The sequence below is a fragment of the Ctenocephalides felis genome, unplaced genomic scaffold, assembly GCF_003426905.1.
Source record: "Ctenocephalides felis isolate EL2017-DRISC unplaced genomic scaffold, ASM342690v1 CF-g0.4_SCAFFOLD_03571, whole genome shotgun sequence".
In the NCBI taxonomy this organism is placed as follows: domain Eukaryota; kingdom Metazoa; phylum Arthropoda; class Insecta; order Siphonaptera; family Pulicidae; genus Ctenocephalides; species Ctenocephalides felis.
In genome coordinates, this window is record NW_020539725.1 from 53635842 (window position 1) to 53661205 (window position 25364).

Consider the following 25364-nt stretch of genomic DNA (forward strand, 5'->3'; position numbering starts at 1 on the left):
ACCAAAAATTTTATATTATCAAAATGCCGAAAAAGGTCTTGTTGTTTGAATTTACATACAAAATAGATTTGCATGTGCTCTTTATATAAAATAGTATTGCATTTACCATCATGAATTCAATTTACTGTTAGGTTTTAAATTGATATAGAATGTGCCTCGGATTGTTCATATGCAGCGCGTGCTGCAATTTTGCACGATATGGTTCATGGACTTACATACGGAACAAATAGTAGGAGGTCTAGGGGATAGAAGACTTTCAATATATTTATTTTTTTGTTTATACCAAGAAATATTTCAAATTTCTTCCTTAAGGGGGTATTTTCGTGTAGTGTGATTTTTAAACCATTTGGGAAAACAACTATTGTTTTTTTTTTTAGTTGTTTTAAGAGTTGTTTTTCCAATATGTACCTTTAGTATATAATGTCTCTTCACGGCCGACAATTGTAAATTCCACAAATTGATTAAATGTCTTTAACTGGACTTGTAAATAAGAGAGAATAAAAAAAAAATTAAATCATTGTAAAAAAGAGGACTTCGATTTTTTACTATCACTTTTTCTATAATTTATTTATCAATATCACAAAAGTACAGAAAAAAAGTAAAAACAAAAGAAAAGATAAATTAGCAATTGTTGAAGTTGGGGGTTCCAAAAAATTGACACGTTATTTTGCCCATGGTTGCAGACCTCTTAATAATTCGAAATGAAAAAAAGATTATGAATCTAGAATGATGTAGCAATGGCATATACTAAGATTAACTTTTTTTTAGCAAAATGGCGAGTGTTTGAAAAAAAAGACTATTTTCTTACCACTTTTTGAGTTTCACGAAATTTGTATTAATAATAAAAATTTAAGTTTGGTTATGAGGCTGGTATATGCCTGAGAGAAGTCTATAAAGAAGATTCTTTGAAAATTTCAGAAGAACTCGAGAAATCGTGGGTATCTTATTGAAAGACATTTTTTTTTAAAAAAAGGGGGTTAAAATTTTGCAAATGAAAGCAAATAGAATAGGATTATCACGGTAAAACAGCTGTATCTCCAAAAATAATTGATAGTATTTATAATTGTTCCGTTTCTTTTTAATTGTACACTTTTTTTTTACCTTTTAGCGCTTTTATAAAAACTTTCGTGTATTCCGAATCGGTTTTTCATTGCATCATGTGCAATGAGCATGGCTAGTTTGCCCGTGTAATTGGCTGATAAATATTTCTATATACTTTTAAAATTTTGTAATATATTAGCTGTTGAAAAAAATTGTAATTATTAGCTGTTACGTTGTGAGGTACTATAATAAATTAAATATAGTGAAAAAATTGTAAATATATTTATATCGAATTTAAATTTCAATTGTACACATTTTCTTGCTAATCAAGTTATGAATTATGTATATTTTGTCAATACTTTATTAATCGCCATGGTTCGAAGTGAAAATCACAAAATTCTAAGAAATAAATTAGTCGTTCTGTTTATTTGTGAGACGAAGTGATTTTATTAATCTGGTGCGATAAAAATTTGACGTGATCGCACGTGAAAAAATATTTTGCACGCGTTGCGAAGATGATTTAAAATTGATTATCGAAATTTAAATTGAAAAATAAAATTTTACAAGTAGCAGTTTGTAGAAGTAGTTTTGGTGTTCTAAAATTTGAAGAATAGTGATGAAGCAAATTATTAGATTTTGTTTGAAAGTGGTGTGTTGAAGATGATTTATGTGATACATGGAAGTCTATGTGTAATTTAAAATGAAAGAAAATCTGTAATTTGAAACGTACCAATTTTGAGACTACCACGTGGTGATCAACTGCTGTAATATTGTCTACTGTAATATTCAGGGTGATTGTGATATTGTTAATTTTAGTATTCGCCACTTATTTCTAGATTAGAAAATAAGATTAAATATATATATATATATATATATATATATATTAGGGTGGTCCTTAATATGGACATTTTCGAATCTCCTTGCTCCCAAGGGCTTAAATGGTTCCAAGTTGATAAAAAAGAATTCTCTGAAAGTTTTAGCTCTTAATATTAACTTTTAGATAGTGCGCAATCCAATCAAACTTTGTATGGAAATAGCATGGAAAAAAATTTGAAAATTAAAAAAAAAACTGCTTTAGGTATAACTTAGCGATAAATGAATGAGTTTTTTTCATTCATTTTTTTGGTAAATTACATCTAAAAAACGTTTTTAAAATTTTTCCATGCTATTTCCATACAAAACTTTAATTGAATTGCGCACTATCTAAAAGACAATATTAAGAGCAAAAACTTTCAGAGAATTGTTTATCAGTTTGGAAGCATTTGAGCCCTTGGGAGCAAGGAATTTCGAAAAAGTCCATATTAAGGACCACTCTAATATATACAAATATAAATATAATGTTTATGGTAAGCTTGTGTATATACAATATGTTATTTATCTCTACTTCCTACAATTTATTGATGATTTTCTCGATTTTCAGTCTTTCAAGATCCGAACGCGCTCGATTTTTTGATGAACATAGGAAACTCCAACAAAAATTCCCGAGATTATAGTAAAGAATCATTATTTGTCAAATTCGACCCCTTACTCGGTAAGCACGTCTTGCCCACAGGTTCTCGAATAATAAGCCCAGAGCAAAACAAAAATTCCTTACCATCACCTGGATCGAACGAAAATAGCGAATCTCCACATCAGAGCAGCACGGAGTTGTCAAATGTGAGTAGTAGTATGTCGGATAATAGTCAAATTGAAAAGGAGGTAAATTGCACGACTGTAGCCGCTTCAGAGACGGAACCCACGAATAATAAATCTCAGCAAAATACACCGACGAAAAATTCGGCGATCGAAGTACTCGACAGATTGATATCACTTACGCCGACAGCGTCGCCTAATCAGCCAGCTCCTGCACCAGAGCCAGTGAAAGAGGTAATAGATTAGAGGGAAATACATCAGTTTAAGCTTAAGCTCTTAATAACCTCATTTTTTCTGAACTATCGATACTTTTGCCTGAATCACTTAACTCTTTTAATACGATCGTCGTGGATATCCAGTGGTTTTGCTTTAGTTGATGCAAACTGACGAATAACGACACCAGAGATTGGTGAAAAGCTAAACTGATCAATTTTAACACTAGAATGACGGAGCTTAGTTGTATACAGTGGCATCGGAACCGTGTGGGCTGTGTGGGCTTGAGCCCACCCATGAATTTCAAAAAAGTATATGGGCTAATATCTCTAAAAAAAAACCAACCCACTGGCTGTATATCAAAAAAAAAAAAAACAAAAAACGAGCCTACCCATCAAAATTTTGGTTCCGACGCCACTGGTTGTATACCTATTTTGCCTGATTGAGAGTCAATTTGGTTAATGGATTAGGGAGGAATAGAAATTAATTTTTATATACCTTTCATTATACTATGAAAAACGAATATTAAAAAAAATTACTTGAAATTGTTATGTATATCATATAAAAAATGCAAATGAGTCAAATTGACTCCCTCCGTCATTCTAGTGTTAAATACTTTTGACCAAATAAAATTTTATTTCAAACTTTTCAATACTGCCAACAATATCATTTTTATTTAAATGATGATTGAGAGTTCTGATTTGTTATTATTGGTTTTTTGTTCTTCAGAAGTGCAATTTTTAATTTATAAATACTTTTTTATAGATAATGATTAGAAAGCCTTTAAATATTTTGTGTAACAAATATTAGGGCGGCATGCTGACTCGTACAGCAGTGTCATAACAGCGAAAAACATTTTGGTAGCGAAAAGGTTAAGGCGGAAAGCTCTGAATTTTAGTATTGAAAAGTGTGCAATTTTGATATATATATAGACTATTATCAATCATGTGAAACTCAATATGAATTCTTATTTTCATATTACTGAGTTTTTAGGGTTCTCGATACATCCTATCTCCTAATTACATATCTGCCAAGTTAGAATTTATAAAATATTTGCAACGTTAGAGCAATTTAATTAAATTTAAGAAAATTGTGATCATTTACTTTTCTTGTTTTAATTTTGAATTAAATGCGACAACTAAAAGTTTATAAATTGCTGCTTCAAGTATTTTCTGAAAGTTCTAATTAAAAAAAAACTAACTATTAAAATTATTTTTTGCTTATGTACTATATTTCCATTTTGATTTTTTAAATATGTAGATAACACATATATTCTAGTCTGAGAAATATAAAATCATGCATGCTAATATTTCATTTCATAAGTAAAATTTTTATGAGAATTGCTTTTATTCGAAGTGTTTCTATTAAATCAATATCTCTGCTTGTGCGAGACGTGCCTGCAAATTCAATTTGGTTCTGGAATCTATTTATTTTAGTATTCAGAGTGCAAAATTAACATTGAGTTCAGGAACAAGAAATTAATATAGAGTTATATTATATGGCCGCAAGATAATTTTAACGGTCTTCTAGAATAAGCTTGAACTTGGTCTGTTTAATGATCTGTCGTTAAAATTATATATATATATATATATATATATATATATATATATATATATATGCGGATTTTTCCTTCAATCGTAAAAATATTTAAGTTTGGTTTTTGAAGATTTTAATCAAATCTAAATAATTATAGTACGTGTTTGCATGTATAAAGTTTGCAAACTGTTCAAAGTTATTTAATGTGCAGTATCACTTTGTACCAGTCCAGAATATATAATAGTTATAAGACTTAATTTTATAATTTGATGTTCTCTTAAAATAGGTGTTGGCACTATCAAAATTTAATTTAGAAATATAGCAGGATGTCCGCAATGAATTTTTTTGGCAAATTTAATACAGCGTAACTGTAAAACTGTTAACTAATTATTTAAATTATTCAAGTGGCAATAGTCATTAAAATTTGATAAATTTAGCTTAACAACGATCTCTGGTGTCGTACTTCGCCAATTTTTATTAAAGCCTAAACTTTGGCCGCCTTTTTTCTACTCATCTTCATAAAATTAACCAGACCAAAATTTATTATACTGCCTGCATATATTTTTAAAACACTCCGTTTAATATTGTTCTGCTCCAGAAGAAATTCATTTTTATTACTCGCCTTTTTCAATAGAAAATTAAATTCTCAGTCGTAAAATTATTACTTAATTCATTATTTGGGCAGGCACTAATTTTTCAATTATTCCATCATCATTTATTTTATTATTATCATTATTTGTTTTTATTTTATATAAAATCATCATAATACAGATATCATTTTAATGAAAATACCATCCTTTATTTTGTATGCTATTTATGTTATTATTTACTTATGTTACTAGATGTTATATTATTTAGCAGTTGTAACAGATATTGTAATTAAAAAAAAAATTATGTAGGGCAAAATCTCAGTATGATCTCAGTACTCTCAGATTTTTGTTTAAAAAATAACCGTCAAAATTTTGTGTCCCTTCCATAATTTTGTGATTTTTCAGTTAAAATTTCTAGTGACCTAAAACTCAACTAAATTCCAGGTTGCAAAAGTAGATAAAGAAAAGATGCAGTACATAGAAGAACTCAAACAGCTCCGGCAGCTCATTACAAAACAGGAACAAGAATACGAGGAACTGCAGAAACAATTAACAGAAGAGAAATCAAAAGTTGATATGTTATCTAATAAAGAGCAGGCTCTTGTTAAGAGGATAGCAGAGAAAACTAAAATGGAGCAGCAAATGGGAGTGGTTATGAGTGAATATGAAAAGAATTTGGCGCAAATGATATCAGACCGAGAGCAGGAGAAGCAGAAATTGGAAGAGCAAGTGCAGCAGATGACCTCGGAACGTGATGTGGCAATGCAGCATTTGTCTTCGGTTGAGAGTGCTTTCAGCGATGTTCACCAGTAAGAGATTACAAATTAATAAAAATTACAAATTTAATTTAATCTGTGGTATAACCTTTATCTAAAAACTTACATTTTATCTTGTTTGCAGGAAATATGAAAGGTGCAAAGTGGTCATAGAGCAGTTTAAAGCTAATGAAGAAACATTGAAAGCAGACAATGCAAGTTTACGAGAATTGGTTAAGCAACAAGATACAAGATATGATACTTTGAAAGCGCATGCTATATCCCAGTTAGACAAGTATGATATTTTTAATATGTTTTAATTAATTTTCAATGGCTTATTATGGATTAATGCATTGGATCATATGGATTATTTTCATTTATATTTAATAATCTTCATCTAAATAATTACTTCTATAATTTATTATTTTAGAGCCAATGCTGATCTTGAAGCTTTGAAGAGAAAGCAAGAAATGGAAGTGGTAAAATGTACAGCTCTGTTGAAAAAAGCAGAACTGAAAACAATTTCACTGCAGGAATCACTCACACAAAAACAGAAAGAAAATGAGGAATTGATGGCTATTTGTGATGGTTTAATACAAAAAGTAGGATAGAGTGGGTCATTCCTTATATTTTTATAATCCCAATAGCTTTAGCTTAATAACAGTAACATGCTTCTGCTAAACCTGTTTTTACCATTTATAAGTTGAAGTTTTCTAAATGGTATGCTGTGAATCAATGATTGAAGGATACTTGATATGTTTTTGTGACTGAGACTTTGTATTGAAATAATTTTAGATCATTTTTAATTAATAATGTGTTATATGTATATTTTGTATTCATACGATTTTATTAATTTGGAAGTGAAGAAAATTTTATTTTTGATTAAAGTTATTTTTATACTTATTATATAAGAGTTGGACGTAATAGAAAAAATACCCGAAAACATAAAAAGAATACTTTAAGAAAGCTTTTATATTAAGTTTAACAATATTAATTTAATATTTATTGAACTTTAATGTTGAAATGTTATACATAATCACAGGACTATTAAATGCTGGAAATCCTGTTATTAAAACAACCATATTTATTTAAAAAATAATAAAATAACAATTAAATTTATGTTAGTATTATAAGTGTATTATAGTTATTTCTTACTTATTATATATTTCATAGAAATTTTTACATGAATTAACAATTTCTATTCTTGGTAACAATAAAAGGAAGATAATAGAATTATTGTAAAAATGTAATTACTGTTAAATTGTCCTCTAAATAAAAGTAACTAAGCTCGATGATTCTTTACATTATTCTTAGTTTTAAACTTAAATCTATGTCCATGATATTTTTTTCTAATTTATTCTATATTTATAATTGCACACATGTTCTAATCTTATTTTGTATATTAATTTATTTCATTTAGAACTCATCCTATTCCATTTACTTCGCTACATTAAAAGTTGCTCAAAATTATTTTGCGTTTTAAGAAATGCAATGCCATCATCTTACACATTTGTGTTTATGATTATTAAACGCGCTTATGAATGCTAAACATGACTTTTCTAGTTACTTCACATATTTTTATAAATTAAAATGCAAATTTGTGAACATAAACTTTCTGTGTCATTAATCGTACATAAAAAAAACTGATTAAATATGCAAGGAGGGTCGCAATTTCTGCGCACGTGCGAGACTGATGATGGTAGATTATAAATAAAAGCTTAAGGTTAAAAATATCAAAAAATGTGTAGCACTTGCGTAGAGGGGTGGTAATAATGGTGTAAAAATTGATACTTTAAAGTCATTTGTGAGGTGAGTATTAATTAATATTATAATTTTTTGGTGTTTGTGTATATTTTTTACATTGTGTGGTACTTTCAGTGTTGTTTATGATGTTAATATTGGTGCTGTTCATTGGTCTGCAAAGTATTCTTTTCAACAATGCACAAATTGCAGAAGATTTACTTCAGAAACAAGCTCTGGGTTGCCATTTGCGTTTGTATACTTATCGTGTAGAACAGACTGATAGTAGTGGCAGAATATGTTGGGATAATGTTTCTGCAATGAGTTGCTGGGGAAGATGCGATTCTAGAGAGGTAATATTAAACATGAAATTAATTTTTGCATTACTAAACATAATATCAAATTCATGTAGAAAGAATGTACACAAAAGCAAGCTTATTACAGGAATTTGGTGTCATTAATACATAAGATCGATCTTATAGTATAATAAATAAAATATATTGTGTATTAGTCGTTTCATAATTATTACGTACTTTATGATAAAGATTGAAATTAAACTTCTGCACATATTTATACAGAAATTTATTGAGAACATATACATTTTTATTTCCCCGAATTTTTTTAAATATTTTGGGTTAGTATTCAAGACATGTATTTATAATTAATTATACAACTTCTCTTATAGCAATCTAAACTGAATTTTTTTCATATATATTTACGTTTAAAAGGCTTCTGAACATTTTGGCATACCTTAGGAAATATTGATGTATGTGTGTGTGTGTGTGTGTGTGCGGATACAAATTTTTGTCCACGATTTCGGGAACACCGATCAACCTATTTGAATAATTCAAAAAACATCCGATTCGTATTGATAAGGAGACGTACTGATTAGTTTTTGGCGAATATAGGTCTAGCCATTCTGACGATACGCGGCAAAAAGTGCCAAAAACTCAGTTTTTAATAGAACGGATCATCCGATTTTAGTAATTCAAAAAACATTTTACTTGTATTGACAAGATGAAAAACAGATTAAAATTTTAAGAAAGCAGGTCCAGCGGTTATGGACTCTGAATAAAAACAATTAAAAGTCATTTGGCGTTCAAAAATGCTTGCTGCGAATTATCAGATAATTTATAGAGATTTTAATAATGTGTACACATTTTGTGTAAATTTTTATGGGTTCCATACCAAGATTTTCAATTATGGTACGGGAAGTTCCAGCAATTTGACTTAAGACACGATGCCATGCACTAATTTAATTATTATCTCCTCGTAGATTCCTGATTGGCGATTTCCCTACAAATGCACGCGCCATCCAGTATGCATCCACGGCACCGGAGCAAAGCTGTCGCAATACTTCGCAACTGCGAACCAGGGGCTGATACCTCCGCTCGGAGATACGAATACTACAGCGCCGAGAGCTGCAGCTGTCACGCCTGCAAGAGCACCCATGAAATTAGCTGTGAGGGTCCGGCAGCCACCCATTCGAGACCCGTGGCCACCGAAGAGGAAGTTCAGGACCAGACCAAGACCAGGACTTCTGGTGTTTTGACATTGCTCAGCGGCGACGGAAATGATTACAAAGATGACGAATATACCCAATAAAACTGGATCTGACTTCATATTATTAAATGATAAATAATTTTTTCTTGTAATTTGAAATAAAGTGAAGTATAATATAATTCAACTATGTTTTATTTTATCATATCATGTCAGTACATGTTTTACACAAAATAGTAATAAAACCTATATAGACTTATAGTATCCAATTGATAGGATGTGCAAGTAGACCGCATAATGTTCTAATGCAAAGATTCTCGAAACAAAAAATTCTCAGACAGATTCTATTATTAGGCTAATTTGGAACTATGGGAATTGGCAACTATGGGAATCAGTTAACAAATCAAACGTGATGAAAACTGGAAGATGCCAAAATAAATGACTAGAAGAAATTTTGAATGTTCCAAAGTATGTACCGAATGGACATAATAAACTATGAAATAGGAACACGGGGTTTGTTCGGTTTTTCCTTACAAAAAATGCAATGAATTTGTTTTTGTTTTTCTCGAAATGTATTTATCATAGAATAACAAAAATTACGAAATCATAGAATATTACGAAAATTTCTTTTTTTTTCGCCGTCATTTTTTAACCAGGGGGCGCCAAAGGCGGCCTTGTAAAATCGATCTCTTTTGCGGTGCCACAGATACATCCGTTGCGCATCGCCTGAAACAAAAAAAAGAAACTACGTTGAAGAAGAAGTTTGAATCCAGTCTCCCTACCAAAATGAAAGAAAAAAAGCAAGAATGAAAAAAATGGCAGCTATTTAAAAAAAGTGTTAAAAAAGGCCTTTTTTGGGCCACTCAAACAATAGAGTGATAAAACAACGGTTTCAGATGATCATACATATAGAGATATATATATAATTATAACTTCGTCAAAAAATAGATATTGAGATGATTTTTTTTAAATAATTCTAAGGTTTTTAGCTTTCATAATATCGAAAAATCTAAAAATCGAAAAAAAAACCAAACAACCCCCTTAAGACAAATACAAAAGCCGCCTCGAGCATCATCCAAACTCACTATGAGAACTACGCTTCAACTAGTGTTGTGCAATAATGAAAAGAAAATTATGATACATGAACATAGGTCAATTTTCAAATTCTCTGACAATGTTCAATTTTCTTTAATCTTACAGTTTTACTTGTTGCCCATTTCAGGATCGGTTGAAAATTACTGTATAAAGAAAAAGTAGATCTCATTGCTCCTTAGTTTGTAACCAATTAGACTTTGAAGACGATCCAATATAGACTTTGTAGAAAAAGCTATATTATTCAGCAATGTGCATCATTTTTTAATAAACATATTTAATTTTAAATATACTTTATTAACTTAGACCGTTAAAGTTTTTAAAGCATAAATTTAATTTGTAATTAAAAGTTTCCGTATGGTTTCCCAGGTGTTTCCGTATGTTAGAAGAAAATATTAATTACCATGCCAAGCTTTGCAATAAAACCATAAACTTTTTATCATGTTTTATCTAAATATATTTATTTAACCTTACCCAACACTTCTAATGAGCCAAAGCAGCTTGATGCCTAAAAACTCTGCCTTAAATTGCCATATTCAAATAGTCCTACATCATCACTTAGGGTTTTCATTTATGTCAAAAGAGCAAGCTATGAAATCAGCTCAAACAAAATATCCAAATCATTTAAGTCAATGTAAAAAATAATCTGACATTCTCAACTCCGTGCATTTTTTTCAGGTTATAGTATTCATGGTTAGTTTATCACCAGAAGATGAACGTGAATTTGCAAACTTATCCCTGTGTCGAGCTGGGAGTAGAAGATGAAGCTCACGATGATATTTATGACTCGCAACCGAAGCCCAATAAACGGGACCTGTACCGAATGGACGCAAGTCGGCCCTGTGATTTTTCTTTTAAAAAAATACAAGGTAAAATGTAGTTGAAGTAGTTCCATTAGCCCTTAAAAACAAAAATTAAAATAAATTCCATTCTATTTTTTCGCAGCGCTCAACGTGTTCGAGCAGCACACAATCGAAGCAATGATTGCCCAACGTCCTCGTGCCTTTCGGGTCGGAAGCATACCTCGCCGAGGCCGGGAAAACAAATACCTAACCCGCTCCATCTGGCTCAATAACAATCGACTCACCAACCTCAGCTATTTGAAAAATTTTGTCGACAGTGTCCTGGTATACCCTGCTGCTTTGAGTTGGCTTGACTTCTCCTTCAACCGCATCCAGGATGTAGACGATTCGGTTGCCGAATTTCCGAACTTGAAAATTTTATATTTTCATGGAAATGATATAAAGACTTTGCGCAACATTTCGAAATTGAGAAGATTGGAGAAATTGCGTAATGTGACATTTCATGGCAACCCGATTGAAAGGACAATACCTCAATATAGGAATTTCGTAGTTCATCTTTTGCCGCAAATTCATAATTTGGATTTTATAACCGTCACGAAGTCCGAAAAAGAGTCGCCGGAACCAGCAGGTTTTAAGAGAATGTCAGAATAAAATTTAGGGTTTTTTATTTATTTTATATGCCATACTTTTTGAAAACAGTTACTTTTTGAATTACTTTTTATATCATCCGAGTTTTATGATAAATTAGATCGAATCAATTTTTTAGAAGATAATCAGTCATACATTTTATAAAGCAAATATTTATTGAAACAATGTGTAAGATATTAATAACAACATCCAATACAAGATAATATAGATTCTGTAAATTATTTATATTTTGTTAATGTGTAAACAGATATTAACAAATATTTTTTGATTAAAGAACAGCTGATAAATAGAATGTGTTTTGAAGTAATATTTGTTCGTAGTGCAGGGGTAAGAGCATTGGTCTTGCAACCACTTGGTTTTGAGCTCAACCCCATGCACCCCATACAACCGGATATCGGGCAGTACTAAGAAGGAGAACCCGCGCATTGCTCGTCTGGGATTTTGATGAAATTTAGCACAATGGTAGATTTTATGCCCAAACTGACCGTGGTAAAATATTAGAGGCCTATGAAAAGCGGTTTAATTATAAAAAGTAAAAATAAGGACCCAAATAGTATACCAAGGAAAAATTAACTTTTAGGCCACTATTGCAATATATTACAATGCTCTTTTCGAGTTTATAGAATAAAATTATGACAAACATCGGGTGGCCTTCTAAGATAGGTAGTTAGCAGTAAATACATCATAATTGATAATGAAAGAAAGAATTTTTCTTTGGTTTAGATCTCAAATTTAAGTCAAGAGAAGAAAACTTTCATGGGCGTTGCTGAATAATATAAAGCATAAATCAAAATTTTCTAAGTGCAGTCATTAGTCACAACTGTGATAGGTTAACTGCTGGTAACCTTTGACAATCAAGAACTAGTCTACATAATTACTGAATATACTCATAATGAGGACAGATCGCTATTAAAAAAAGTAGGGAAATTTTGAGTTCAATATTGTTAACATCCAGTTGTTGCTTTTTTCCTAGGTTAAAAACGCCAACCAGGAATTTAGGAGTGATGTGCTTTCAACACAAACTCTCTAGATTTTTTTTATTGTTTCAACAGCAATCAGATACACTATCTACATAAGCTCTAATACTTATGAGACAGACGCTATTATGAGAGGCAACCCATCGGTTTACCATTTTCCTATGTGTGGGGTTTATATTAGCTCTTACGCCTAATATTTATCCTCTAGAAAAATGATACAGATAAACTTGGTTCGCAATTGCGTAGACCTTGGCATTACATAACTAGGCTTACAATTAGTGTGATGTGGAATGTACACAAATTAATATCGAATTATTCACAATATTTACTAGCATACGTAACTGTACATACATTTGAGCAAACTACGCAAGACAGTCAATGAAAACGTGATCTATGTATTCATATTATAATATAACATATATATGTTTTGTTATTTAGTAACGGTACTGAGAGCGGTGCGTTCGCATTTGAAACCGCTCAAATTTTCAAATTAAATTTGGAAGAAATAATTTGAAAAATTTGTGATAGTTATACTATATAATGGTGCAGTGAAAATAATATAAAGTGGTTAACATGGCGCAATTGAAATCAATAGTGAAATAGACTTTTAGTACAGTACATTTATTACAACTTCATATTGAAGTCCAAAAACTCATTAGTTATGAACTAACTTATTATTGCGAAAATTGCTAATCTAATGGAAAACGTAATTTTTTTTAATTATTATTTTTATAACGTCATTTTATTAATTATTACAATCGATTTGAATTTTGCTGATGCTACATGAAACTAAAGGTACACAATACATGTTCAGCATAAGTTTTTATTTAACCCTTTCCACTCGCTAATTCCGGATTTAGTATGTATTTTACCGGCGGCATCCGAGTGAAAAGGGTTAATTTTTCCAAATTGACTTAAAAATAAACTACAACAAGTGGAGCATGACATCGTGCCTCAAGGCAAATTGCTGGAACTTCCCGTACCGAAAATATTTTTTTTAAATGTTTTAAAATTTTTGGAAAATTTTAAAAATTAGATTTTTGAAAATTTTGAAATTATGGAAAAAAAATGACTTTTTTGAAAAACTTGATTTTTCAATATTTTTGAATTTGAAATTCAATTTGAACTTTTTTCTAAGCAATCGCGCTCCATACCTGTTTTAGAAACGAAAAATCAAAGCGCGTAAGCGCCGCATCGCACTCTAACAGTGAAACTTGGGTTTGGAACCCATAGATACATCATCATAAATATACTCATTATTATACTCTTTATAAAAGAATACTTATAGAAAATTTTTAGTGTTTTTGCACAAAAAAGTTGCATGAAAATATAAAATAAATTACGAAGAAACGGCTCAGGCGGTCTTTACCAAAATTAACACAATTCTCAGCCAATATCTTTCGACAAGTTTTTAAATATTCAAAAACGGTTCAGGATTTTTGGCTAAAACTACAACGGAAAATTTTGCATTGTCTTGCTAAATACAAAGAAGTGGTTCGTCCGATCTTCTCACAAATCTTATCCTTATCGAGTTTCACCAAATCGATGCAGCCGTTTTTGAAAAATCGTCGACGAATTATCAAATTTCAACTAATTAATCACTTGAGTGAGTTTTTAAGGATTTTTGGACCCCCCTCCCCCTTGGTTATACATGGTGATATTCAAAATTACCCCCCTCTGTAAAATTTTTGATTTTTTTTGAAAATATATGATTTTTTTTTTTTAAAAAAGTAGTTAAAAATCAATACACGTGATATCTTACTATACCCCTCTCTCCACTACGTGATATTTTGTGATTTTTTGACAATCCCCCCCTTCCCCGAAAAACCTCACGTGATCAATGAACGCCCCCTCACATACTTTTACCAATTTTGGTGTTAAACGATTCAAAATGATTTGAAACTTGGAAAAAATATATTGTTATAAAATAACATAATCTTATCTTTGGACAAGTTAATAACCAGATTCCACATTTGTACAAAATCTTCAGTGTTCATCGATTTCGTATTTCAAAGTGGACGAGTCTGACTTGCACATCATTGGAATTTTTACACAAATTCTTCTAACGAATAAAATTTCCATATAATAAATAAACCTACTATTATCTCGCGTAACAGATCACAACAATATTTCAACATCGTATTTATTCCGTTCACCCACTCATGAAATATCAGAAATTCATTTCTCATGTCAATGTTATTCGAATTCAAATGAGTATCACTAAATATATACATAGTGAGCGGTGTTTTGTTTCGGTGTCTCAAAATTATTCAAAACTAACCGCCTAAAATGAAACATCCAAAGGTAAACCATAAATAATATAACATGCCATCGGTGCGACTGTTCCAAAAGTGAGATATCTCGTATACTTAGTTGAAAATTTTATCTAATCTTATCTGTAACAATAATTATGTTTGATATTAGTATATTTCGCAGTGCTATGCTAACTATCATATTTAGCAACAGAAAAAGTGATTCATATTGTTTCAATAAATACAGTTTGTGATCAGATGTTCAAGTGACAAGGTTTGTGCCAAGGAAACGTAGTAAGTAGATCATTATTTAATAAGTAACACCGGTGAATGTGGTACAAAAATTATCAGTGACCTAAATTGAAATTTCATAATTAATAGAACAATTTTTGAAGTTTATGTTGTCGCCAGAAAATAGCGTTAGTGTTATATTATCAAGTGTTTTGGTCAATTGTCAATTTTGGTAATTGGAAAAAGTGTGTGGGTTAGTGAGACAAAATTTGACCGACGTTATCTTAAAAACGGCTGTACCGGTTGCAAAAATTTAAATGCCATTTAATGAAGCCGCTTGATAAGGACTCGTATTTATTAGTTTTTTTTTGTGACGATCATCCTAGCAGTTATAAATATCAAGACAGTGCAAAATTTTTCGTCCATGTTTCAGCCAAAAATTTTGAAGGATTTAGGAAATTCAAAACTTCGACAGATTACAGTTATCATATTACAGGATTTGTGAATATGAATTTATAAGTATTTATAGAGTGCAGTATGTAAAAATATTATTATTGGTAATAAGATTTTTATAAAACATTAAGAACCTTTGAGTATTCATGGTTGAAGATGTCACCCACACAATATGATCACTGATTTTTCAGGGCTTTAATTTTATTACTGCATCCGTTGGCTATGGTAGCAGAATGTTTTTTTATTGAATGAATTACTTTAATTAATTGAATTACAGCAATCTTTACAAATGCTTTATTATTATTTATTTTTTAAATCATATGATGACCGATGTAGGAAGCACCTACATAAAAACAGAAAATTACAATTATAAATAATATTAACTATTCAGAAAAACTTAAGCAATAAAAACAAATTGTTTCAATTATAATTGTCTGGTTCAATTTTTAACACGTTAATTGCCACCATTTATATTCGAAAAAAAATTACATGTAGTTGAAAATGTATCAACAAAATTTTTTTTTTGAAAAAATTCCAGAAAAAACTGGTAATTATTAACTTCCGGCAAGTGTGTATGTATGTGTATGTGTGCGTATACAAATTTTCGTCGACGATTTCGGGAACACGGATCAACCGATTTGAAAAATCCAGATAACATTCGATTCGTATTGATAAAAAGACGTGCTGATTAGTTTTCGGCAAAGGCAGGTCTAGCCGTTCCAAAGATACGGGGCAAAAAGTGCCAAAAACCGTAACTCAGTTTTTAAGAGATCGGAGCGTCCGATTTTAATAATCCAAAAAACATTTTACTTGTATTGACAAGATGAAGAACTGATTAAATTTTTAGGAAGGCAGGTCCAGCGGTTATGGACTCTCAATAAAAATTAGTTAAAAAAATGTTATTTGGCGGTCATAAATACTTATTGGACATATGTAGATCAAATTATCAGATATTTTATAGAAATTTTAATAATGTGTACATATTTTGTGTAATTTTTTTTGAGTTCCGTACCAAGATTTTTGTTTACGGTACGGGAAGTTCCAGCAATTTGCCTTAAGGCACGATGCTATGCAGCCCACTAGTTTATGTCACACATTTATCATTGACATGGCCTTATATTCAAACATTTTTTCTTCTTTTACCAAATCATGTATGTCAGACATATATGTTTGATACGGCTCATGTAGAACTTCTTAGGGGACGCCCATTAAACAAGGGGTTTTCAAGGGGAGGGGGGGTTTAACAAAAAAAACGAAACTAGTGGGGTGGGTGGCATCGTGCCTTAAGGAAAATTGCTGGAACTTCCCGTACCGTAACGAAATGTTCGAGGAATACTGAATGTTTTCAAATAGATTATTATAAATATTGTAACATTGTCTAATTTTTATAAGAATTATATAAACTGAATTGCAAAGTTGAAATTATTTGTTTCAACAAAAAACTAAAAAAAAAAAAAAAAAAATTGAACAAAATTTTTTTTTTCCAAAATCAATTATTTTGTTAAGACAAGCAGAAAGTTTTTTAAATCATTCAAATCGGACGCTTAGTTCTCTCAAAAACTGCCATTTTTACATATTTAGCTCCGTATCTTCGAAATGGCTGGGCCTGCCTTTGCCAAAAACTAATAAACACTTCTCCCAATCATTACTAATTGAATGTTTTTTAGATCATTAAAATCGGATACTCCGTTCTCTCAAAAATTCGATTTCTATTTTCCGCACTCTTTGCTCCGAATCTCCGAAACGGCTGGACCTGCCTTTGCCAAAAACTAATCAGCTCTTTTCATTATCAATAGGAATCGAATGTTTTTTGAACCATTCAAATCGGTTGATCCGTGCGCCCTAAAACGTGACTGGAAATTTGTATCCACACATACATACACACACACACACACACATACACACACACACACACACACACACATCCATTTTTTCTGAGGTATGCCAAAATGTTCAGAAACCTTCAAAACGTCGAGAAATGTAAAAATTTTCAATTCCGATTTTCGGCCCATTACAATAACTTACCCTACGGGAAGTTAATAACACGTGGAGAAGGGAGGAGTATATTTTTTACCTGATTCTTTAAAAAAAATTCTAACATTTTCAAAAAGAATCCAAAAATTTACCATTTTTTCTCGTAACTAAAAATACCCGTGATGTTTGATGGGGGAGGGGGATAATTTTGAATATCACCAAGGAGGAGGGGGTCAAAAATTCTTAAAAAATCGATTACGTGATTAATGGACGTCCCCTTAGCTCAGACAAGTATGACTGACATGGCTATTAACGTGTTAATTCAACATTTTTTATAAATTCAAATTCTCAACTGGCATTTATTCGGAGTTGAAGAATGCTGTTAAGAAGTTAAAAGTAATAAAAAATTTAAGACCAAGCATTCTTCAGACAAACATTACAATATTTTAGAATTAGCATAGATAAACATTTCAAATTCAGATGCATCATATTACATTTCCGATATCAAAAATGCAAAAACTAGTTCTTAGAACAGGTTTATTTACCATTCAACCATTTTTTTACTAACATAGTTTGTTTGTCTATTCTGCATCTCAGTATAATATTGCGGTAATAAATATAACAATAAATTATTTATTATTGCTAAGCGATTAAATTAATTAATCATTACATAAATATCTCTAGGTCACGTGAGAACCGGCTACGTGTGAAAAGTGATTGTTCCATCAGAATGTATCGAGAGGCAATTGTTGTTGACAATGGATCAGAATCATGCAGGTAAAGCAAAACTTCGTATAATAACTGATATATGCGTCATACAAATTGCAAACATTATAATAGTCCGAGAGGCAACGACAATGAGTAATGATGGACTTATAGTATGCCTTATGCCTTTTTCGTATTGGACAAAATTTTTAGTTGTGGACGGTATACTTTTACATTTTTATATAAAACAGGATATTTTACATTTTATAATGTAATAATAGTTGTAAGTGGCATTTTGCCTTATGCAAGTTGCATGAACTTCCCGATACGTTTGTATAATTAATTTTAATCAATAACTAGTGGTACATGGCCGCGTACCTTAAGGCAATTTTTTTTTGAAAACTTTAATAAAATTAGATTTTTGAGAATTTTGACATTTTTGAAACAAATTGAATTTATTTTCATATATTGATTTTTTTTGAAAATTTTGAACTTTTTTTCAAAGCAATATAAACATTTTCATTTATAATTTTTCTGCGATTACTACGCAAATCTATATTTCCTCTTCGTAATATGATGAGGAGGGTGTTGTTGCAACAAAAGTTTGGTTTTTGCTCAGTCTGATATCAAGCAGTAGTAATGGTTAATATTTTCTCTTTGAAATATGATGAGGAGAATGTTGTCGCAACAAAAGTTTGGCTTTCGGTCAGCTTGATGTCAAGCAGTAGTAATGGTCAATAATTCCTTTTCGCAATATGATGAGGAGAGTGATGTTACAACAAAAGTTTGGCTTTTAATCAGCCTGATATCAAGCAGTAGTAATGGTCAATATTTCCTCTTCGTAATATGATGAGGAGAGTGTTAGAAAAACAAAAGTTTGGCTTTTGGCCAGCCTGATATCAAACAGTAGTAATGGTCAATATTTCCTCTTCGTAATATGATGAGGAGAGTGTCGTCACAACAAGAGTTTGGATTTTGGCCAGCCTGATATCAGGCAGTAGTAATGGTCAATATTTCAACTCGTTAATATAATAAAAAGAAGTGTCGTTACAACAAAAGTTTGGCTTTTAATCAGCCTGATATCAAGCAGTAGTAATGGTCAATATTTTCTCTTTGTAATATGATGAGGAGAGTGTCGTCACAACAAAAGTTTGGCTTTTGGTCAGCCTGATATCAAGCAGTAGTAATGGTCAATATTTCCTCTTCGTAATATGACGAGGAGAATGTTGTCACAACAAAAGTTTTGCTTTTAATCAGCCTGATATCAAGCAGTAGTAATGGTCAATATTTCAAATCGTTAATATGATAAAAAGGAGTGTCGTCACAACAAAAGTTTGGCTTTTAATCAGCCTGATATCAAGCAGTAGTAATGATTAATATTTCCTCTTCGTAATATGATGAGGAGAGTGTTGTTACAACAAAAGTTTGGTTTTTGGTCAGCCTGATATCAAGCAGTAGTATATCTATTAAATTACTAACTAAATTTTTCCTAAGTTCATGTATATTTCATACATATAGTGTTAGCATCGTGATGTGTTTATTTATTCATTCAATAAGATTATCAGCAATTCAAAAACAGCATGTCACAGTAGATTGTATCTTTCTGACATACCGTGACATTTTGACTTATACATTATCATTATACATTTAGCATCTATTGTGTGATTTTTATTCATCGTAACAATATGCATAATTAAGAGACACACTTGAAAAAAATTTCTTAGCCACATAATAACATGAAAGGAAACCACATTGTCTACGAGAACGTTTGCATTTAAATGCATAGTAAACCTAGTAGCCAAGGAGCAAGGGAGCAAGAAAAATTCTTGTCCTGATTACTTACCTTGTTATACTATTTTTATTAATTTCCTGCAGAGTAGGTTATAGTAATCGCAAAAAATCGAAAATAAATTTTTTTATAGGTTTCTGAACATTATGGCATACCTTAAAAAAATGTTTATACGTGTGTGTGTATTTATGTGTGTGTGTGTTATTGTGTGTGCGGCTTCAAATTTTTGTCGACTATTTCGTGAACACGAGTCAACCGATTTGAATAATTAAAAAAACGTTTGATTCGTATTGATAAGGAGACGTGCTGATTAGTTTTTGATAAAGGCAGGTCAAGCCGTTTTGAAGATACGGGGCAAAAAGTTCCAGAAATTGTAATTGATTTTTTGAGAGAACGAAGCGTCCAAAGGTATTTTTTAAAAGGTAGTTCTAGCGGAGATCCAATAAAAAAGTGAATAAAATGCCATTTGGCGGACAAAAATGATTATTAGACATATGCATATCAAATTATCACATATTTTATATATATTTTAATAATAATAACAAATTTTGTTCACTTTTGTATGGGTTCCAAATCAATGTTTTACGTTATACTGCGACGCGGCGCCCACGCGCTTCGATATTTTGTTTGTACGCAGCTAACGTGTCGCGATTACTTTGAAAACAAATTCAAGAGTTTCAAAATTTTTTTTCAAAATCCATTTTTTTCAGAAAACTTAAAAATATTAAAAATCGTTTTTTCACAGTTCTAAAAGAAAATTGAATCTTTTTTAAACATTTTAATTTTTGGTACAGGAAGTTCCAGCAATTTGCCTTAACATAGTTATATCACATAGTATCTTTAATATATTATATATTAATTTTATTATATCACATAATGTCTATAAATCCTATACCTGACTTCTACATTATTCTTTTTCTCTTCTAATTTCTATTCTAATTCTATTCTATATTTTTCTAAATTCTATTCTATATCAAATCATCTATTTATATATTAATAAATTTTAATCATATGACAATTCTATGCGTAAATTATTTTGTCTTTTTTAATTTTTTTTTCATAAAAGGCGAAACTTAGAGTATGGTTATGAGTACACATTTGTTTTTTAAATTATATTTTATTTAATATGGTATGTATTATTATGTATTAATTTAAGTTACGTTAATTTAAGTACATAACCTTGTATGTACAATTGTATAATTGTGTTGTATAAATATAAACATAAATAAATATAAATATATGCCAGAGACTCGAACCGAGTATCCTTTAGCTACGCGTCGGTCCTTCTACCGACTGAGCTATTCCCGCCACTTCTGACCTCATTTACATCAAAACTCACATTTCCTTTCTCCATTACTAATTTCACAATATGTTTATATTCAGATTCGGTCTGTCCGGTGATGAAATTCCGCGCATTTCCATACCTCTGTCGAGCGACAATCCAAATAGAACGGAAGCATTTAGCAAAACATCAAACGACGTGATTTCGCGAGGAATCATCACCGAGTGGGACACAATGGAGAAAATATGGAGTGACACGTTTTCCGAAAAGTTGCAAGTCGACACCAAAGAGCATCCGATACTGATGACGGAATCGGCCATATCCGAAAAGTCTAATCGAACGAAAATGACACAGGTAATTGGTAACGGACTAATAGTTCAGTAATATATAGAAAACACCTTTTTGGAAAACATCTTCTCACACTTTCCAAAATTTCAGCAATAGATCAGTTTTTATGAAGAATTCCAGCTTTCAAATCAACTTTTACGCTACGGCAGTGTTTTCCGCACTGCTGTACGGGCTTGCAAACAGCCCAGTTATTTAAATTTTCCAATTATTAAAATTTTCAAAGTTCTCCAATTATTATCAATAAAAATGTATTTCAAAATTTAAAATTACACATCTCAAAAATTACAATAACAAATTAGAATTTCTAATTATTTAACTGAATGAGATATTTTTTTTTTTAATTTCAATAATTATTACATTGGTTAAATAATTAACATCTAGCAATATTGATAAATAATAACAAAAATTTAAATAAATAAGAGTGCAAAGGATAGAATTTACATGAAAATAATATCCGTAATATGATGATTTAATATAAAATAGAAGCAAATAATAAGAGAAGAATAAAGCAAAGAGATAAATATTGAAGCAAAGTAGCAAAAACGTTCTAAACTTAACTACAGAATTTATAACTCAAATAACTAAAAAAAACAAACTAGTGGTGCATGGCATCGTGCCTTAAGGCAAATTGCTTGTACTTCCCGTACCAAAAATTATTTTTTTTAAACTGAAAAAATCAGATTTTTGTGAAATATTAATTTTTTGAAAAAATAATAACTTTTTTCGAAAAAAAACATTTTTGAAAAAAAATGTTTTTTTTTATTTTGAAATATTTTGCAAATTTTAAACTTCTTTTCAAAGCAATCGTACTGCTTATTTATCTGCATAGAGACCAAATATCGAAGCGCGTAAGCACCGCGTCGACGAAAGTTTCCTTTCGTTCCATCCTTTCTCTGTTCCTCTTTTGTTTCTTACACCCCGCTTCCACTCACTCTACCACACGTGTTGCGTAACCTTGATCAGTTTCTCTCGTTTATTAAAATTTTAGTATATTATTCTTTTACACAATTTTAGTGTTTAATAAATTTTAAATAATTATATTTTTCTGTTGTTTTTCCTGGTTTGTTATGTATATAATTTTCTTCATTTTATATATTTATATTTATTATCAACTTTTGTATTTCTGTTATGTTTTTTTAGATTACTGAATAATGACATAGATCAAGTGTCGAAACGTTTAATGGATTAAAAAAAAATCTATTTAATGTTTTTTTTTAAAGGCTTCAAAAGAAAATTCAAATATGAATCAACGTCGACAAAACTATTATCTAAAATGTTATACTTTTATTTAAATGCTCCTGAATGATTTATTCAGATTTATTCTTCATTTCTAGATAATGTTTGAGAAATTTTCAACGCCTGCAATGTTTTTGGCAACACCAGCAGTGCTGTCCCTGTATGCCTGTGGACGGACAACAGGCGTCGTCGTAGACATTGGACATGGGGTCTCTCACACCGTACCTATTTATCAAGGTAATTATTTTAAAAAATCCTTTTCAAATACAAATTAGACCTTGGACTTGTTTGCCACCTGGCCGTCCCAATTTATCCCGCCTATGGGGCAAAAATATTATAAATGATTGAAAAACAGCAAAGAAAAACTGATTTCTACAGTGATGAATTAGCGGAGATACGTGTTATTTGTTGTTAATTGGTTTGGTTTTCACAATATTATGGCTTAAGGTCACATTAGACCTTTGTGCACCGCCCTAGCCTAATACTTCCTCTACTTCGATTTATTAACTTATATTATTATATTTCCCAAAGGTTATGCTCTTCCTAAAGCTGCTCATCACTCACCTTGTGCAGGGATGGATCTCACAAATTATTTAATATCACTTTTAAGAGAACGTGGACACATTCTTACAACTCCCGATGATAGAAAAGTGGTCCATAGCATGAAAGAACAATTTTGTAGAATTGCTCTTAATTTTGAAGAAGAATTAAAGGGTCCCAAAACAGAAAATAAACATACGTTACCTGATGGAACTGTTATCACAATGACTGATGAATGTATAAGATGTCCAGAGGCTCTTTTTAAGACTTATTTGATAGATTCTACTGCCCAGGGTATTCATGAAGCAGTTTTTTCTTCTATTATGGCCTGCGATATGGATATCAGGAGGGATTTGTTTGCCAACATCATTTTAACAGGTAAGATAAAATATTGTCTAATGATGATGATTAGTTAAAATGTGGTCCTGAAAATGTGTATTATTTATTATATCAGGTGGTTCAACGTTGTTCGAGGGTTTTGTCCCCCGTCTCCAAAAGGAGTTAGACAAATTATCTCCAAGAAATGTCCAAGTTAAAATCAAGGCACCAGATGACAGGAAAAATACTGTCTGGGTCGGAGGTTCTATTCTTACATCTTTATCATTATTTGAGCAAATGTGGGTCACTCGTAAAGAATATGAAGAAATGGGTCCATCGGTAGTTCACGCCAAATGTTACTGTTAGAAAATAATAGTTAGAATTAATATTTAATCATTCCAGTCACCTGTTAAATCATTAGTTATAGCAATAATTAATAGTAGGTTTTAATACTATTAAGATTTTTATATAATATTTATTTATATATTCAAATGTTAAGCTTATATTATATTTATATGATCAGTTCTCAGTATCGTCGATGTATTTTTGTAAATTTAGTAAGATGACACAAAATAAATTAATATATTAAAAGAATATATACTTTTAATAAAATTGTATATAAAAATAATAATAAATATATGCGTAATATATTATAAATAAAGAGCTGAATTGTCTTACTAGAAATAAGTATATTTTACTACGGGCTTAGTAAATTTTAAATTAAAAAAATTCTCATTAAGTCCCGCATACTTTATAATAAAATTAATTAGTTAAAATTGTTTTATAATTTTTGACCTTAACAAATGAATTTGTTGTAATATTTGCAAAAAAATTATAAACATGAATTTATTTTATTATCGTTTTAGTGAATTTTAAATTTAAAAAAATTTCATTAAGTCTCACAAAACATTATAATTTTTTATTTTACGTGTACAAAACCTAAAATATTAAAATCTTGGATGAAATTTGAAACAGTTTCATGAATATCGAAACATATATTTTCAAATCATATATTTACTGGTAAAAAATGTTAAATTAAACAACCTCCATTACATAACTGTTCATATATTATTTGCATTATACATTATTTATATATAGACAATAATTACAAATTTTTTACATATTTTTTGAATATATATATATATGTATCTCACTTATTTACAATATTAATTTTTATAATTTTGTTACAATTTTTTTTATCAATATTTAATTTATGTGATAAAAGAATTTATAATTCCTTATATAAGATTTGTGATTATTATATATTATTTTTGTACAAAAAGATTAGTGATAATTTATTATACAGAATATTTAAAATTAAAAAGATATGCAATATGCAAGATCGACATGTAATGTCGATATTCAAAATATATTTCTCAACACTATGTTGATGTCAAAACCTTGCAGAAAGTGGCATTTTGCTCTTCTGCTTGGAGGAGGAAGGTTCATTTTAACATTTGCAAGTACAACCAAAATACAAATTTACTAAAAGCATTAATATTGTATATGTTGCAAAATAATTTTCAAAAGGATCTAAGGTAAGCAAACAAATTTTATTTAATATAAATGCATTTCAATAAAACATTTTTGGTATAATCATTCCGTTTCTCACCTGTACAATAAATAGTACATTGAGTAAGGCATATTGAGAGCATTGTATACTAATGTTAATACTTTTCCACATTTTAGCATTTATTTACAAAATCAAT

The 25364-nt window shown here is 30.3% G+C and overlaps 4 protein-coding genes across 10 annotated transcripts in view; all 4 read left to right on the top strand.

Moving 5' to 3' along the window:
* Positions 1-6591, top strand: part of LOC113386829 (transforming acidic coiled-coil-containing protein 1-like) — a 30437-nt gene extending 23846 nt beyond the window's left edge. Inside the window, exons 4-7 of the mRNA XM_026624592.1 lie at positions 2462-2907; positions 5457-5821; positions 5913-6062; positions 6198-6591. Of these exons, the coding sequence (XP_026480377.1) occupies positions 2462-2907; positions 5457-5821; positions 5913-6062; positions 6198-6378 (1142 nt within the window). The 3' untranslated portion in view covers positions 6379-6591. The remainder of the gene's footprint in view (positions 1-2461; positions 2908-5456; positions 5822-5912; positions 6063-6197) is intronic.
* Positions 6592-7420: 829 nt separating this feature from the next.
* Positions 7421-9112, top strand: LOC113386267 (thyrostimulin beta-5 subunit). Its single transcript, XM_026624058.1, is given in 4 exon segments — positions 7421-7466; positions 7646-7860; positions 8784-8838; positions 8841-9112. Coding segments are annotated over 4 exon segments (588 nt in total).
* Positions 9113-10811: 1699 nt separating this feature from the next.
* LOC113386268 (leucine-rich repeat-containing protein 51-like) lies at positions 10812-11553 on the top strand. Its single transcript, XM_026624059.1, has 2 exons — positions 10812-10968; positions 11045-11553. The coding sequence occupies exons 1-2, from the start codon at positions 10812-10814 to the stop codon at positions 11551-11553; spliced, it is 666 nt and encodes a 221-aa protein (XP_026479844.1).
* A 1637-nt stretch (positions 11554-13190) lies between these two features.
* On the top strand, positions 13191-24209 carry LOC113384703 (actin-3-like). Of its 7 annotated transcripts, XM_026622458.1 has the most exons (7): positions 14790-14878; positions 14952-15073; positions 18122-18214; positions 21315-21567; positions 22896-23034; positions 23329-23715; positions 23792-24209. In XM_026622458.1, exons 3-7 carry the CDS (start codon positions 18168-18170, stop codon positions 24019-24021), a joined length of 1056 nt encoding a protein of 351 aa, XP_026478243.1. In that variant the 5' UTR covers positions 14790-14878; positions 14952-15073; positions 18122-18167; the 3' UTR covers positions 24022-24209. The 7 variants fall into 7 exon arrangements, with proteins under 7 accessions (XP_026478245.1, XP_026478243.1, XP_026478247.1 ...); XM_026622460.1 differs by lacking the exons at positions 14790-14878; positions 14952-15073 and adding an exon at positions 13191-13233; XM_026622462.1 differs by having other exon boundaries at positions 14816-15075; positions 18139-18214.
* Positions 24210-25364: the final 1155 nt, after the last annotated feature.

Coding starts and splice junctions, on each gene's coding strand:
- LOC113386268 (XM_026624059.1), top strand. CDS start 10,812: ATGAACGTGAATTTGCAAACTTATCCCTGTGTCGAGCTGGGAGTAGAA. Junction 10,969..11,044: donor TTCTTTTAAAAAAATACAAG/GTAAAATGTAGT, acceptor ATTTTTTCGCAG/CGCTCAACGTGTTCGAGCAG.
- LOC113384703 (XM_026622460.1), top strand. CDS start 18,168: ATGTATCGAGAGGCAATTGTTGTTGACAATGGATCAGAATCATGCAG. Junction 18,215..21,314: donor AATGGATCAGAATCATGCAG/GTAAAGCAAAAC, acceptor GTTTATATTCAG/ATTCGGTCTGTCCGGTGATG. Junction 21,568..22,895: donor ATCGAACGAAAATGACACAG/GTAATTGGTAAC, acceptor CTTCATTTCTAG/ATAATGTTTGAGAAATTTTC.